The sequence below is a fragment of the Macrobrachium rosenbergii genome, chromosome 5 (genome assembly GCF_040412425.1).
Source record: "Macrobrachium rosenbergii isolate ZJJX-2024 chromosome 5, ASM4041242v1, whole genome shotgun sequence".
NCBI classification, from domain to species: Eukaryota; Metazoa; Arthropoda; class Malacostraca; order Decapoda; family Palaemonidae; genus Macrobrachium; species Macrobrachium rosenbergii.
Window position 1 is genome coordinate 21,089,651 of NC_089745.1, and position 18,685 is coordinate 21,108,335.

General features: G+C 37.1%; 1 protein-coding gene across 1 annotated transcript in view; it reads right to left on the reverse strand.

The window, feature by feature from the left end:
- The window catches only part of LOC136838581 (protein ecdysoneless homolog), a 78,863-nt gene that overhangs the window by 24,423 nt on the left and 35,755 nt on the right, over nucleotides 1-18,685 (reverse strand). The window contains 2 exon segments of the mRNA XM_067103786.1: nucleotides 587-728; nucleotides 8,500-8,678. Coding sequence (XP_066959887.1) covers nucleotides 587-728; nucleotides 8,500-8,678 — 321 coding nt within the window.

The following is an 18,685-nucleotide window of genomic DNA, read 5'->3' on the forward strand; positions in this document are numbered from 1 at the left end:
AACCGCTCTCTCTCTCTCTCAAATACCGGCAGCCCCGTGAGACTTAGGAACCTCAATTTTAACCCAGGAGTCAGGTTAAATGGTTACCTACTACAAATACTATAGCTGCATGTTTCTCTTCCTTTGAATCTACTTGGCTGGGGTGATAGTTCTTTCTCCTGTGGCCTTTCTTCGATCGAAAGTTGCTCTTTGAAGCCGCACCCATTCCATGACCTACTTTTTGATAGTCTAGGAGCGGGCATAGGTAATACCTCAGCTCACTTAGTATCGATTAGAATTAGTACTAACCCAGATACAACTTGTCAGTACTTTGCGCGATTCTTAAATATTATACCACAATAACCGACATCAACTATAGATTTAGCACCAGTTACCCATTTCAGATGGAAATATCATGAACATTAACCCGTTTGAATAAACGCATTAAGACAATTTCAGAGTTATATAAGGGAGAGTTATGACACACAGAATCCTGCGCAAAGATATAAACTCTTCATCTTCCTGCAAAAATCTTAACTATAACAAATAATGGAAGAAAGTTCATATACCGAGAGCTCCCAAGGGGCTACTGTTAGAGTAAGCATACCTTATTATCAATGGCATCTCTCTTGCAGAACGCGTGCACTGCTTGGGCGACCAGAGTCGGGTACTCCCTGAGTAATGCAGCGACGCCTACAGGAACATAAGCGTGGGCAACGTGCTGTTCTCGGCTGATCTTGCTGGGGAATCTGTAAGGAGGAAACAGACATCCTACAATAAAACAATCTCAGATGACCTTGCCTGACAAGACAGTGAAAGTGTTCGTCGGCTGTTACTATCATTTTTCTATAAAATATCTGCGGTTTCATTGCCATTTCTTTTTATTTTTGGCATAAATAGGGCCTTTTCCTCTGTAAATAAACTTTTTTCAGATGAGAGGGTATTAGGTCTGCATTCACAGCACATTAATCACTGACCAAAGCCCCTCATGTCAGTGTTTTATAAGGTTGCTGGAAAAATTCCATTGTGGCTCCTGACTGCCACTAGGCATAGAGGACGTTATTAAGATATTATGATGCTCTTTAAGATTTCTATCATTTTAACCATGACATGCATATTGAATATGAATTCAAAACTTGTTCAAAACTATTAAGTTCCTTGTTTTTCTTGGGTAACCACAAGTCACCTCCTTGTAAACTTGTAAGTTGATGAGTTCGAATCAAGTGGTGTACTGTATTTTCCTCACACATTTCAAGTGGCCATCAGCAGTTATGCTGGTTGATTTTTAATTGAGGCTGAGGTAGACCTACTCAGTCTAGTATTCCATGAGGCAGTGTCCTGCAACACGAATTTTTCTAGCTTTTCCTGGTGGCATGACTGTTGGCCTTGAAATTAAAGTAATACGGTGGTGGAATACTTGTAGGAATGATTTCCCCTACTCAGATGCGAAATGACGACCAACACTCTTGATAGTAATCTAAAGCGGATTAGTAAAGTGGTGTGCTTAACGGGGCAAGAGACACCAAAATGATGACAATGGAACACCAGTTCCTGCTGATCAGATGTGACGTGAAATAGCTACCAGTCTTATCAGAGATCTAGAGCGGATTGGGCAAGGTGGGCACTCGTGGGGTTTGGAGAGCTCTCTTACCTAAACACGACAAATATCATCTGGAACATTAAATGATTTCCTGACTGACATGTCAGATACCTTTTCTCTTGCGTACTCTACTACCGAGGTAATAAAAATACGAACCACTGCAATTAAAGTGTGTTATTCTCCTATCGTTAGCCCTAATACTTTGACTAAATTTAAATACTGGAAGATTAAAACAAAAACTTTTTAATGTCACGACTAATTTAGAAATACATGTGTGTGCACTTTTAGATACTTGGTATAGTATAATTATTCCAATAGTCTGGTAAGTAAAGTCTACAGATCTGTGATTGTATTTCAGTCCTCATGCGTTGCAAGTAATCGTGAGCAACGAATCAAATCGATTAAGTTTCCAAGTGCAAAAACTCAGTGAAAAAGCACACAAGGGTAATATTCTATCTTTAACCAAACAATGATTACTGTCGTGATTTATAAGCAAATGAAACTATTCATGGATATGATACTTTTCATTTTGGTGTTGATCATGCCTTATTTCGGTTTTCCGCCTCATTCTCATTTATTTGTAATACAAAAATATGTATATAAATACAAATCAATACTATATATATATATATATATATATATATATATATATAAGGGGTGGCTCCGAATAAAAACACAAGACGCTCATAATTCAACTGAATCGAGAATGAGCCCAGGTGTAGAATAACTTTTCATAATATTAGGCGGTTGTGCGTGTGTGTGATATATATATATATATGTGTGTGTGTGTGTGTGTGTGTGTGTGATATTTATAATATGAGTTGGGACACTTTCAGGTGGAACACTTTCAGATAATACTCGTTCATCTTTTGATCGCTCAGTTTGAATATCAAAAGAGTAAATCTGTTTTGAGTGTCACATCATTTTTCTTGCAAACAAAATTTGTATATTATTTTAAAGCGTGCCATTTTCACTAACTGTTAATACAGAGAACTTATGAGTGACAGTTCAGCCTCAGGTTCCATAGCTTTAATAATAATAATAATAATAATAATAATAATAATAATAATAATAATAATAGTTTGCAAACAACATTACTGAAAACAAACGAAAAGGGCCAGACGAAGACCTATCACACATTAATCTAAGGATTAATTCATGTCAAGCAATGTGGGGTTTCTCCGAAATCCCATCACAACGTAAAGCCTATTTTCGTAGTCACTACCAACTTCCTTACCGAAGCTCTCCACGTAAAGGTTTAGGGCCTAAGTCGCCATAACCAGAATTTATGACGCTCTACTAGCAAAAACTTACTCAGCTGCAAAATGAGATGTCGGTTCCTGGATGGAACATATTCGTATTTCGATAGCCTGTTGTTTTTAGAGCGTCAATAACTGACCTCAGGTCACCTAATACTGTTTCACGTATCATTATCGGTTCCGTAACATATCTGCACCCCGGCATCACACTCATAACTTTATTAGCCTTGCATCAGAGGAAGCCACTCAACTGGCTCTGTAACCTTTCCTTTCTAGCAGTTATCGATTAGAAATTTTGGAGGATCAGCATTCGAAGGCAGTGAAAAGAAAAGGGCACCACAGCTGTGCCGTTTAACCTTTACTCGGATAACAATACTGTAATGTGTAAAGTCATGATGTTAAGCTTTCCGGCAAAAATTCGCATTAACTTTTTTCCCATACCGCATCGAAACTGACTGTTTTTCTTGAAACTGCACAGGACAGCAAATTTTTGGTTTATCATTTAAACAAACTTATCGTTTCTGTGTAACCTCTCTTGAATTAAATATGTTCAAGTCACTGGGTTATTATCAAAGGCTTGAGTTTGCTCCATACTTTACAGTGTCGAGAACTGTTAGTTTTGAATCTACGAACGAATATTACCCTTAAATATGAAATCTAACCAGGTAGATTTTTTATTACTTTGTATTTTTTCCAACAAGGTAAACAATCCACAAAAACACTCATCATCATCCATCGTTTCCCCCAGATTATTAATGTACCTAGACGATTTCAGAAAAGCATTTGCTTCTTCGGTAATGACTGCAACGAAAAGACATTATGAGTAACCCACCAGGAACCTGAACGGCAGTTGAGAATATTCCCAAAGGAATTCGTAATTGCTTTCGTAATGACGTACGCAGCAAGACGAGGACAATCGATGGATACTAAAACAACACTAACACAGCAGGAACAGTACCAACACCCGACGCTTTTTTGTGTAACAAAGAACATCACGAACTCTCAAATGTAAAAGGGAAAAATATATAACTAAACGAAAACGTACTGAATTGAAGTAATGAAACTGTAAGGAAACGTCAATCAACACAGATCAAATAATTACAATAGTTTACCTTGGAACATTTATAATTATTTTCTTTATAATTATTATCTAAAATGAGCAAACACTCCTACAAAGCAAGACTATAAGGCCAGTAACTTAAGGAGTGAGAAAGATTAAATCAGGAATACATAAATAAGCAATTAAATTTTAGTATCAATCGGCTGTCAGCAGCCTTTACTCTTACCTGCTCTACTTTCCCCTCAAAGAAAATTCACAGCCCGCTGTAAGACCATTGAAAATTTCCGTGTTCTTTTCTCCTTTGTTTTCTTACCTGGTCAAACTCGTACCTAAATAATATATATTTGTACACGTCTCAGCTTTTGTGTTGGAGAACATTTCACGCGTTTTCTTCTCATACACTTGAACAACAAATAGGAAATCGTCATTTTTACAATTATTTATGTTTTCTACAATTTTGCATAACAATGTGTAAAAAATACTAATCGATTCCAAATATACGGTGGAAAAATGATAGTAATCCCTTTAGTTGATTTTGGTTTATCGGAGTAGTGTATTTTTCTCTCATATACAGGACCACAGATGACACTTGTGGCGCTCTGAAACTTCTGCCCTTCATCATGGTTCTGTTAGTGTTTTGTGTTTCAATGCTCAATCTTCAAAACTGCCAAAGGAGTTCAAGGAAAAGTCTCGAGAAGATGAAGAATAAGAATAACACGAATGCAAAGAAAGTCATATTTATCCTTGTGCAGTTGACTGTAGATACATAAACAGAAATAATATATATATATATATATATATATATATATATATATATATATATATATATATATATATATATATATATATATATATATTATATATATATATTTATATATATGTGTATATATGTATATATAGAGAGAGAGAGAGAGAGAGAGAGAGAGAGAGAGAGAGAGAGAGAGAGAGAGAGAGAGAGAGAGAGAGACAATTACTATCAAAAGGAGCTCTACTCGATGTATTCTGGAATTTCAATATCATTCGTTATTATTCGATGTGCTTGCCTACAAAGTACGAAGTCCCTTTAGTGTATAACAGGATAGATTCAATTGCGTGTCAGCTTCCAAGAGCCGCTAATGATACAGAAATAAGAATCAGAAGACGAATATCATTAACAGCACGAAGTGAGAATATGTTCCACACCGGGAAACACTCTTCAGACTATTTCATATGGAAATTTAAGAGGAAATGTAACGCTTCAAGGTCTCAAGACTCATCCTTCCTCTACCGCCACCTAAAAAAAAAAAAAAAACAAAAGAAGAGAGACGAGGAAAAAAGAGAGCGACAGCAAACGAGACACAAAAAAGACACGATTCATCATCATAATGAGATTTCTGTTGCGTGCTTCAAGCATAACTATGAAATTACAAAGGCGTGTCTCTTTGCATGCAACCTTACTTGTTGGAAGCCATCACTCCTAGAATGCTTCTAGGTGAGTAAGACTAGTAACAGTTACACAGGATTTAGAATTCTAACCTCAACTCATACCACAAATTCAGTCCTTAAAATCGAGATAATCCTTTCATCCGCTAACGCCTCTCTCTCTCTCTCTCTCTCTCTCTCTCTCTCTCTCTCTCTCTCTCTCTCTCTATGTGTTCAAATTAGTCGGAAATGTATTATTTAAACTGGTCAGCATTAACAATAACTATTCTTGGAACACACGAAAAAAAAAGGTTTCCGATTATGATACGTATTCTTTTCTTTTCTTGCGAAATTTCGATTTGAGAAAAGCGAGAGAACTATAGAATTCCTTTTAAAATCAGTATCCAACCTATCGAAAATCAATGTTCTCCAAGGACGTAACCGAAATCATTATTCGTTTAACTCTCTTTTATTGAGAGAGAGAGAGAGAGAGAGAGAGAGAGAGAGAGAGAGAGAGAGAGAGAGAGAGAGAGAGAGAGAGAGAGAGAGAGGTGTAACTCTCTTTTAAAGACAGGGTCACACCAAAAGTTTAAAAATTTTCAGTTTCCGCAATCGTGCTATTGTCTGTCCTTGAAATGTCTACCAGCGATTTATAACAATGATATCTAACAACGAGAACAATATCCCAATCTCTCGATATTTCAGTGGCATTAATGTCCACATCTTATCTCTTGCATCCCTTAGCAAGCACCTAACCTTCAAACTTCGGAAACTATTCCTTTAATTCCAGCTGTTGTGGCAACGACGTGAGGGAGACTATTTAACATATTTAACATCTACGACCAAAGATACCTTTACAGGTGCAAGACGAACTGACCCTGAGACTGCAAGAGGCCCATGTGCAAGGCACTGCCGCGAAGACGGTGGTTTTGGGGATGAGGAAGGATACAGGGGGGGTTGCCACTTCCGGGGGAAGGTGGAAGTTGATACGTGTTCAAGGCAGCTCACTTAGCAGATCCTTCCTTATAAGACAGAAAGACCTTATCGATGTCATCTAACTTCAAATTCGCGTCGCAGAGGGATACGACGCCGGAAGTGGGTGGATGTGTTTCTCTATTTCAGGCAGTTATTCAGCTCCGAACGAAGATTTTAACTCATTTCGCACTTTCCAGAATAGGAGAAGAGATGCCCCTTTAGATATAAATCTCTTTGATATGATTCACCTATAACTTTGAGACACTTCAAGGTTCTCTGAAGGTTGTCTGAAACCATTCACTGAGTCAGGTTGCCACAAGCCGAAATACAACTGTCTTTTTTCTCTCTCTCCGGAGAGCGCGGAAGGCCTATGGCAATTCTCCTTTCCAAATCCCGCCCAGGTATTCGGTCCGCCTGGCTGGTCGTAAACGAGTGAACTTTGCGGGAATAAAAACGGAGATGTGATGATGGATTCAGCCATCAGCGAAAATTGCCCTTTCCCTTTTTTCTCCTCTGGATTAGAAGGTGAAGGCTGGCCATTAGATTTCGCTTCATAAAATACTATACATTTCAAGGGCCAGGAAGTCTTACATTCTCCATCTACAGCACTTAGGCTTAACATGTATAAGAGAGAGAGAGAGAGAGAGAGAGAGAGAGAGAGAGAGACTAAGTTTGTGCTACTACCTGTGGGTTTTTCAATAAAAGAACTAGAAGCCATGAAGTTCAATCAACTAGAGTACAACATTTTTCTTGATACCATGAATTATCTAACAATACCTGAACCATTCAAAGAGAAAACTGTGGAGACAAGAACCTGTTAAAAGACCGTTTTCTTGAGGATAAAAACATCATAACCCTTAGAAACTCATCAAGTGAGGATTCAATTAACTGACAAAGCGTGGGGATGACTCATAAAAATGGTTTTATACTCATATAATGTTTTAACACCAATAATTCATCTTTTCCTTTCATAAAAATGTTTCACGCTCATAAAACTATTTTTACTGTCACAATATGCATATTATAAGTGCAATCATCACGTTTCAACACAAAATGAAACATGATATATATATATATATATATATATATATATATATATATATATATATATATATATATATATATATATATATATATATATATATATATATATATATATATATATATATACATATATATACACACACATATATACAAATGTACACGGTACGTTTTTCCCTTATAAAACGTGTAAGCTAATTGGTTCTCAGGAAGTATACTGGGATGAGGATGCCTGAAATGCCCATTACTCTGGCTGTAACCCACCACAGTTGCTAACAATTAAGTGCATAATTCACCTTAGTCGACATAGCGCAACTGATTTTTCAGGAAAGACCTGTTGATACTGCTGGATTAATGGAGTGAAAAAAGCACTGGAACGGAAGGGCACTAAAATCCAAGAAGCAAGGGAGCACAAGCAGTTTAAAGGAGGATCTATGGAGGTGTATGAAGGGGTAATTATGTCACAGTTTTTCTTTACAGACAGTGAACTACTATTAGGGCAGCGACAAACTGGTAAAAAATTTATACACAGTATGCATAAAAATGCTAATGTTTAATGTATATTTCTCAGCGCAAGCAATACAAAAGTGGAATATTGTTAATTCATTCAGTTTTGAAAAATGACGCAAATATAAACACATTCTGAAAAATGTAAAACAGAGAGAGAGAGAGAGAGAGAGAGAGAGAGAGAGAGAGAGAGAGAAAGCGCGAATGATGACTTCCATTAACAGCACAGAGGAACGGAACGATAACTGTAGACATTTACGAGGTAATTACCAAGACGTAAAAAAGACATGCGTGTCACCTTTAATACTTGTCGCAGTTTGCTATCTGTTCTGAGCGAAGATAGTTCGGAAATTTTTATTACAAGCGACGCAGCAGAAAATTGTTTTATAGCCTTATAAATGCTATGTAAAAAAGAACAGTCATTTCCATTTAAATAATTATCTTTTTTGTGCATTACCACAGCCTTACTATATATATGTATATAAATAACAGTAAATTGCGGATAATGCAAGATAATCTCCAAGCGTTCTATCATTCAAGGTAGGTATAAAATGTCTTAAAAACTTATCAATGACAAATAATCGCCCGCTTCTTTTAAGTATATTAGCGAGAATCCTCATTATATGCTACTGATAGAGAGGGGAGTGTGACCCACGAAATAAAGACTGGAGCCTTACCCGTTGATTTTGACTTGAATGGCAGACTGGACGTTTTGAGAAGCTTTGGTCAGTTCCGGGAGGCGGGTGATGGTGTTGACGGCATCCATGACGGAGGGAACGCCCTTGGGAAGTGGTGTGAGGGACGAGGGTGAAGTGGCGATGGGTATGATGTGCACACTTCCACCATACAAATACACCTGAAGGAGAGAGGATGATACAAAATCATGAGTCACCTTAAAGACAAAAGTTCAATGGAGAGTAAAATTAGATTAAAAGAAACATCGCAATTCGTCTGCTAGCTGCAACGAATACGGCTCCCTGGAGGATCGATATCAGCTGCATGACACTGCTTGCTAAGGCAGGATCACAAGAAGAAGGTAGGGTACGGCGCAAAAGATGCTCCACGAGAGAGAGAGAGAGAGAGAGAGAGAGAGAGAGAGAGAGAGAGAGAGAGAGAGAGACTTATTAGATAATCTAAAAGTCAAGCCAATTTACCTCTTACCTGCGACTGACAAAATAAATAAATAAATTTTTCGGTTCATGTTATCTGCTATGCGAACCTCATTTTGTTTAAGAATTTGTATAAAAGATGAAGCATTTATCGCAACTGTTTCCTGATGTTGTAATATCAGAAAAGACTATTAGTGGTAAGGCTACGCAAGCACAAAACACCCAGCAAAATAGCAAGTCCATTGTAATAAACCACTCAAAGCAAGAGACCCCAAAATGGAAGAGGAATCTATTTTAAGACCACGGACAATTCACGTCACTGCTCCTGTGGGGTACCACTAACCATAACAAAAGCATCTTTGGCTGCTTTAGCGGCATGGGAATAGGACTGGTACCACGTTCATAATGCACTTCTGCTGTAAAAGTACAGAGTAAGAAGACGACAAGAAGAAATATACGGTAGTTGAAGTTTTGAGAGTGAAATATACGGCAGTTGAATTTTTGAGACAGAAAGCATGTTTTTATGGCAGTTCGTCTGGTGTGACAAGACAGGGGGGATTAGGAAGTCCTAAGACTGTGGTGTCGAAAGGGTAAAAAAGGCAAGTGATAAGTGATATGTAAACTTATTTTTGAGGTAACAGAAACTGAGAGAATGACTGGATATTTCAGTTAAGCCAGACTCTCTCTGTCTGGTTCTGGCAAAGGAGAGAAGCGCTTATTCTGGAAAAGAGTTTTGAGAGATGCTTCATTGTTGGAATGACTCAAGAATTTTCAAATGAAACTTAAGTTTCAGTACAAACAAAAACTTATTTCAACTGGGGACAAAGGGTTCAGAATTTGGCCATAAATGTACAAGAGCAACATATATAAGGACAAGGTGAACTGGACATAAGCTTACGTTTCGTATAAGCAGGTTCTCAAAAGGGATTAAGGAAGGTCACTGAGTTTGTTGAGAAAGCATGTGGGTATAGGCGCACATGAAAGAGAGAATAAAAAAGATGGATAGCGGACTGTGGAATGGATGAATTAGTGAGGTAAATAATGATACAGACTGAAGCTGAGTTGCACGGTAGAAGGAATAATCATAATGTGACAGTAAAAAGAGGAGGGACTTGACACGTCTGTGATGAGTGTAAGCAAGACTTTTGGAAGAAATGTTGAGAATGAACTAACTTTAAAACATGCACATGGACTGTTTGATAATGCAGATAACAGGAAAGAAGAAAAAATTAAATGATGCAAAGGGTGAAGGGGTTAAATGACAATTATTGGGGAAGTCTCTGGAAGACCAAAGTACTTAAAAAGTTGAAGAGTTAACAGGATTACATGCGAGATGTAGCTGTTGATGACAAAAATTGTGTAACTGACTGGCTGATCAGGTGAGTATTGATGAGGAAACGTTCCTGGTAAATGGATAAAAATAACTTTTTTGTTTTTGTAATAATAAGATTCAACCCAAGCGAATTTACGAATTGTGGAGGCACACTAGGAGCATAACTGAGACAGATAATAGCAAGTCTCATACGGGAAAAGTACAATGGTTAGAACAAGAAGCTGGTTTGTTCACAGTAAGCAGGAAATCGCAATTGGCATGCTGGGTCACAGAGGGAGCTCATAATAACTTATAAATCTGTGATGTAGAAGATGAGGGTGAAAGATGCACTACGTAGTTTGCAAAGAGAAGTTTTTATGACGAAAGTCATGTTTTTGTAAGCATATAAAAATGGATGAATTACTGGACTGTTGTTAAAAACGGTTACAGTCATAGTGTGTGCACTGTCTGTGGCTATTAACTAATTACACATACACAGTAATAGGAAAGTTATTGAGACAATAGGACCTAAGAAAAAAATACAGGTTTTGAATGAAGTGTGGAATTCCTGATGTTAAGTCGATTGGTGATGGCAAGGAGGAGTTTCAGATACTGATGAAGGTGGCTGAAACTTTATTGAAGCAGTTTGCTGAAAGTGACATTTAGCAAGCGTACGGTTGTAAAGATTACGGAGCCAAAAAAGGATAATGGTATACTGAGAGATGTGCCATAAAGTAAAATGAGCGAGTGAAGTAACCTATCGAGAAAGCGAGTGGAATAAAAGATGAGTTTCTGAGAAGCGAAAATTGTAAATATGTAATGTGCTGTTGAGCCTACCCTTTTGTTCTTTAAGGATGACGTGTGGTTTCAAAATATGAAAAAGTGGAATCTGTAAAAAACTGTCAGCACTGTAAGGTATGTGTAATGGGTGAGAAAAAAAAAAATGGTACAAAACGATTACAATATATAAATATGGAGCTGCGTGTTAAGGCTGTTTGACTAAAGGAACGTTAAAATGAAAGAAATCTCACAATTTAAGATACATAAGGATGTTCAAGGCAGGTGTCTAGGTGATAAGCCTTCTCTCTCTCTCTCTCTCTCTCTCTCTCTCTCTCTCTCTCTCTATATATATATATATATATATATATATATATATATATATATATATATATATATATATATATATATATATATATATATATATATATATATATATATATATATATATATATATATATATATATATATATATATATATATATATATATATATATATATATATATATGTTTATCACGTGCACGCTTACACACACACACACATATATATATATACACGTATATACGAGAGAATTGTCAAAGTTTCACATTATAAGAGAAAAAAATAAAATTAAAAAGTAATCGAGGGTTTCCTCAATATATGTACAATGGTCTGTTTTCTATGGAGATGTTAGAAACTCCTATATTAATCAGCCCACAGGGTTAATACATAAAAAATTTTCCTGATAATTTTTTTGAAAAGGAAAACTGGACAGTCTTAAGTAAAATTAGCAGGTTAATCATACAGAAAAAATTAAGTATGAGATTTTAACTGAGTAATCTCTGCTTCGTCTAAATATCAACAACGTTAAAAAAGGAAGGAATCTTGGAATTCGACATTAACCCTACAAACGCGCTACATCAGTTATTCATTTTGGCAGCAACACTCGTCTATTCATAACGAACTATGGTTCACAATCCATTATCTTCAACGGCACATGAATAATTCACAGATCTTCGCCAATAACCACACATTGTATATGAAAAAATAAACGTAATGACCACCCAAAAACTGCTCAATCAAGATCATAACAATACCCCAGAAAATGTCAGTTTTTAAAACATCCAGGACAAACACCTTGCAACATTTTCCTTTTGCTGCATCAAATGTAAAATAAAGCCCAATCAATGAGACCCCCCACGGGAGAAAAAAATTTTGAAGGGCAATCAGGTCACAAACTTCAGTTCCCAAAATACTGGGCGTAATAAATGTTGCACGATGCTTCCCTCGTGATGCAGATACTCAGACTCCAAAAAGAGAAAACGTTGACGTACACTTTAATGCTCAAGAGCAGACTCGAGCGTCTCTGGGCCGGGTGTTTCCACAAGGAGGCGCACGCTATGACTGGACCATTCTTGCCTCCTCACCCTACTTTGAGTCATGGACAGCACGACGCTCGCTCGCTCGCTCGCTCGCTCGCACGTCTCATGGAAGGACGCGCCACCACCCACCCTCCCATTCATCATGTATTCGTACTTTGTTGTGGTCTTGACCACGAGGAAATGCAGAAATAAACATGGCCTCCGTAGGCTTCAAGTACGTTACTTAGCCTAGTATGCAAAAGAAGTGTGTGGAGTAACGAGTTGAAGGGACGATAAAGTGAGAATAAGACGATGAGGTAAAATGGTTAGAACAGGTGATTGATTTATTTAGCAACCCCACTGGTCATCGTAGCTGTAGCACAAAGGAAAAGTGGATCAATGTGTTATGAAGCAGTTTGGGCACGTGGGAAGGACGATAGGCTACTGTGAAGAGAAAATCGGAAGTTTTGGGGGGAAAGAAGACAGGTAAATACGCAAAAGTAGTGGGTAGATTTCGTGGAACTGATGTAGAAGCCGAAGGTCCCTTGTATCCAGGAAGTGGAAAGAGGTATTCGGACGGAAAGACCCAATTGGGAAGCGCGAGAGCGCGGAAAGATGTGCATTGGAAGGAATCAACGCATTGCTGATGAGCCCTCAGTTAGGTGGATGCCAAAGATTTTAGAACCGTTCATTCATGATTCATTAGTTACGAGATCATTGAGGTCGTGACTGTTTCTTGTTTCTCCCCGGAGTCATCTTCCATTCAATATACATTACCACAATTTACATATAGATGAACTTACCTCTTTTTATACCATTCATTCTTCGCCTTAAGGGAATGTATAAGCACGTCTAGATAGAACGGTATTGCCCCTTATTTTCAGCAAGTATTCATGGAGTGAAGTTGCTGGTCTGACGTCTCACGAATAATATTTGTGAAAATAATATAGAAATGCACGTCAACGCAAGTGTCAGTGCAGTGAAAATTACGGAAATACACAGTTAAAATATGTACATTATTATGGTGTTACAGTACAACAGGTCAACATATCAAATGTATAAAGAGCAATAAGACATATTTTCATTCACTTACGATTCTATTCTTATCATTGGTTTATAATTTACACACCTTCATGCATACACACACACGTATATACATATACTGTGTGCGTATCAATGTATGTATATATACATACATACATATATCAAGTGTCTCAATGAATTACGATCAAATAAGAATAGCTCGGTTTGTCTATTTCTGATAACGTGAGAAGATAAACAGAACTAACGAGAGAGAGAGAGAGAGAGAGAGAGAGAGAGAGAGAGTCAGCTTTCGATTATGACTCACCAAACCGGAAACAGACAGGCAACCGACATTCGAGCATATCTGCGGTAGCCACGATCATCTTGCATTACAAAGCTGACAGAATAATTGGACAAAGTGACTTTATGACACTCGAATTTCATTCACACTTTGAAAGCCTACAAGCACAAAAACAATGATCATTACAAAAACAAAACCACTCATAATAAAATATTCTAATTTTCCATTTACACTACCCAGAAGATACAAATTATTCCACCCCTAATACTACTGTTGTACTACTACTGCACTACTGCTACTAGTAACAATAGTAAATTCGGAAATGCTACGATGGCCTCAATGACTCTGGTTTGCAATGCACGAAACAAAAAATGCTTTGCTCATGGCCAAACCCTTTTCCACATTCAAGTGTCTCCTCAGACTGCCTGTCACGGAGTTCAAGACCGAGGAGTACTCATTATCCACTCAATCTTAGTCTACAAGATTTTGCAGAACAAACTACACATTAATACGTAATACGTTGTGATAAAATGAGCATCACACTTAGAATTGCTAACAAGCGCTAAGAGAATCAATGCGTAATATCTGGCAGCATATATATATATATATAATATATATATATATATATATATATATATATATATATATATATATATATATATATATATATATATTAGCTCAAGCCCCATTCCTCCTATCTCCAAGCTCATTAACAACTGGGTCTGTTTCACTTCTTACCTCATGTACATATTGGTTTAAAGGGTTAGTGTTTATATCTAGGCGGTATATATACATACATACATACAGTACATATACATACATATATATATATATATATATATATATATATATATATATATATATATATATATATATATATATATATATATATATATATATATATATATATATATGAGATGAGATGCTACCTCACCCACAGCGACAATTCCAAAGGGGTTTGAAAACGAATTATACGTAACCTTTTCACGTTGTCATAGGAGTTGCATTTTTCCCCGAATTACATGAAGCACCTCCTGTGACAGCCCCACGTTACCTTCCTTCCTGCAGGTCCAGCGTTTGTGATGGGGTCTAACCCATTATCGTTGTCCTTTCCTGCCATCCAGATCGCTCAGTTTGCAGTTAAGATCGCTATTTTCTAACAATGCTCCTTAATAAAACTAATACCCTTCTTGGTAAGCTGCAGAACATAATGTCTCCATCTCGTATGCTTACAGTACGGCGCACGTGACTGAAATCGACCCCCAACTTCCGCCAATACAAATCGAAGTTTCTCTCTGTCTCTCAACGCGCGTGCACAGGTTGAATTGAAACGAGTTATGAAACTTAGGCTAGAATCCCATTCATCGCCGTGCAGAGATTACTGTAGGAATATTTATGCATGTTAAAATTCATACCAGACTACAAAATCAAGCAACCAATTTTGAATTTATGGTAAAAACACTTTTCATTACAAACAACATTAGGTTATCAACATTACAACCATCGCTGAGTACCTCACTCGAGGACCTGTCACTTGGTGAGGTATCTTATCTCTCTTTATTAAACAGAAGACAGTCAGTTAAAATATATATTGCCCTTAGATATGTTTGTCAGGAACTACACACTGGGACTGCCTCCTGTACTTTAACTGACAAGGCAGCTTGCAAAGAGCATATCAATTGTAAGCGTAATCACTTACTGAGGCACGACGCAGTTGATTTTATGTGAACTGTTCTGAGTAAAACAAAATCGTGATTGTAAAACACGTTTACGTTAATTTTCTGTTGTATCTATTTAAAGTGCCTTATCAATGCAAATAGTTTTGGAATTTCGGGACAGTGAGATTACGATCTCCGTAGAGAAACAGAGAAAGCGTTACCGCATGAGGAAGTGAAGGAACTCAGAAAAAAAAAATCTTCACACTCTCGTGGATGGGGGACTCAGCTTACAACGCATCACATATTTTCTGACCAGGGACCATGATCGAATGCAACTGATGGATTTCCCACGATCCTTATACTGAGATATTTTTCCCCCTTACACTTTCTTTTCAATATATTTTCCATTTGATCAAAAGCCACCTTGAATTGCGTGGCGGTTCAATTTTGGAAGGTTGAGGGAATCTGCACGGTCTTCAGAAGTAGGCCATGGTCGTCGTACAATGATGTTGGTCGTCTAGCTGACAACCGCCTGATAAAGCGTAACCACCACACTAATGGACAACTGTCACGATCACGCCATCCTAATCTGGTTTCCCAAGTAACACCCAAAACAAACTGAATTTCATCCAAAGGGAGAATTCGAATAACGTGTCTTCGAATCACTGAAACAACGAGTCAACGAAAAATGGCAACGGCGTCATTTCCCTGTCGGTTGTGGGTGAAAAACACTCGACTGTTTCCAGTGTGTTCTTTCCAAGGTTGACGAAAAATGGGGTTGACACCGGAGCTGTCCCGGTTTTTTTAAAAGGGCTTTTGTGCAGTCATAAGTCATGGTTATCTCTACTGCAACTCATTCCTCATGACATGATGCCATCTAGAGAAAAGGAAGGGTTACATGTAGGGTCTAAGTATGTCATGGCAAGGCCCGTCCGTCATTATCATCTTTTTTCTTATTTTAGTACGATACGTGATACTATAAATCGGCCTAAATGACATTCCTGAGGTTCTTACGAAATGTATTAACTTGAAGTAAAAGTTCGCCTGCTTTACTCGTCCATTGGCTTCTTTCCTAACTAACAATTGTCTTCCTGTTAACCTTTCCTGACTTTTCAGGTTGGTTAGGTTAAAAAGACAGAAAAATCTCACAAGGCTATGATCATTTTTTAGTCTAAACACTCCCGTAAAATGCGCTGCAATTTATCAGCAACCCTCAAAACACAAACATATACATGCGTCCACATCCGGTTTCTGTCGAGTTGATCAAATTCAAACTGGTGTTGCTTGTAATGAGAGAGAGAGAGAGAGAGAGAGAGAGAGAGAGAGAGAGAGAGAGAGAGAGAGAGATTTCTAAGACTATCGTGCAGTATATGTACCCGGCATATGCATCATTCCTAAGATAATAACTGTACCCATGAGATTACTTCGAGGTAGTCTCTCAGTGCCCTAAAATGTATCCTTGGCGAGGTTGTCTATGACCCGGTACAAATTTTTATCACATGGTTTTCTTAAATAAGTCACAATATCTTCTACTACCATAATATACTGTTAATTTGTCTCTGACATTTGCAGATGATTAGGTTTAGTGTCAAATTAGTTTTCAAAAGCTGCTGAAATCTAAAATCTATTCATTTAATTTTAATCTCCCTTCTCATCTTTGGAACTTCTCTCCCCCTCTCTTAATCTATATATATATATATATATATATATATATATATATATATATATATATATATATATATATATATATATATATATATATATAAACATACATACAGAGAGAAGTATAACTACAACTATTTTGTAATACAAAGAAAAATATCCTTTGCTACTTAGTACATTGAAGAATGAATCTCACAATAAATATTCACAAAAGCGAACGAGAACATCAAACTGCTAACCACTGTACAAACAAGAATAAATAAACAAAAACACACGAGGTATTATGGAATGTTAAATTTCTTCAAAATATCAAGACTCTTAAAGGAGGTTTTTTCCAAGTTAAAAAGTCAGCGTATTAATGCTTACCCACTGGTCATATTTACAAGATTCAAGTAGTACATGACCACAGTGACCTCCTAAGTCCTCTATTTCCCAATATTTTTGGAAACGCCTTCCACTGAAAACCCTGAAATTCTGCTTCTTAGGTGGGATTCGACCGCGACTGTTAGGAGACTGTGGATAGTGCTTAGGTTTTTACACTACCAAGAGGGATAAGAATATATATATATATATATATATATATATATATATATATATATATATATATATATATATATATATGGTAATTCTTGTCTTTTATAAAATATTGAGCACTTGCTCAAGAGTAAAAGCACGCCTTGAGTCACCGGATGCCACTACTTCCCGCGTCATCATTTTCTCCAAGGAAGGTCTCCTACACTGACTCACGTAACCACAAATATGCAAACTTACTCACAATGCTAGAGAGAGAGAGGGAGAGAGAGATAATTAATATGAATCGATTGTATTTCTTCGTATAGATCAAGAACTTTAAAGTCACGGAAAATAACACGTAAATGAGAAAACCACTGCAGGTTAAGAGAAACTGTCTGATTACTTTGAGGAAAGGATATAAATAACAAAATTCCTCGCTTAGCAATACAACAGGTAAAAGGTTATTTTCCTTTATATATATATATATATATATATATATATATATATATATATATATATATATATATATATATATATATATATATATATATACTGTAGATGTGAGAATGCGCATGAATTATACATTCCTATGAAAGGTTCACCTATTTCTTTTCAACAAAAATTTGCTCGTCCATAAAATATTTCAGACAACTTTCGAGTCTGAATATCATTCCGGTTATGAAAGGCACTGGCAAGAGAAATACAGTTATACCAAAAAATGATCAAATGCAACACCGGTTTGGGAAATGTGCCACTGGACCCGTCCCGACTGACTGCCCCTTCTACGTTCCCGCAAAGCAAAAATATTTTGTCACTGAAAGATGGTTTATGCTGCGAAACGGCACAGCCTTCCATCGAGGAGGAGTGCAAGGTAGCAGCCATGGAAATCGGAAATAACCTCGACGTAGAGAGTGATTGCAGGGAAGGCTTCCACTTCCGTATTATCGCCTCACTTCCCAACAACGCCACACATACAGTATATATTTATGTTATGCACACACAAATGAGTCCCTATCACGCCTCCTTCAATTAGGTTACACGCCAGAGGAGTATATAGAAATGTACATCAGAATGCGCTAATGACCGAGTTGAGAGAGAGAGAGAGAGAGAGAGAGAGAGAGAGAGAGAGAGAGAGAGAGAGAGAGAGAGAGAGAGAGAAACACGCCG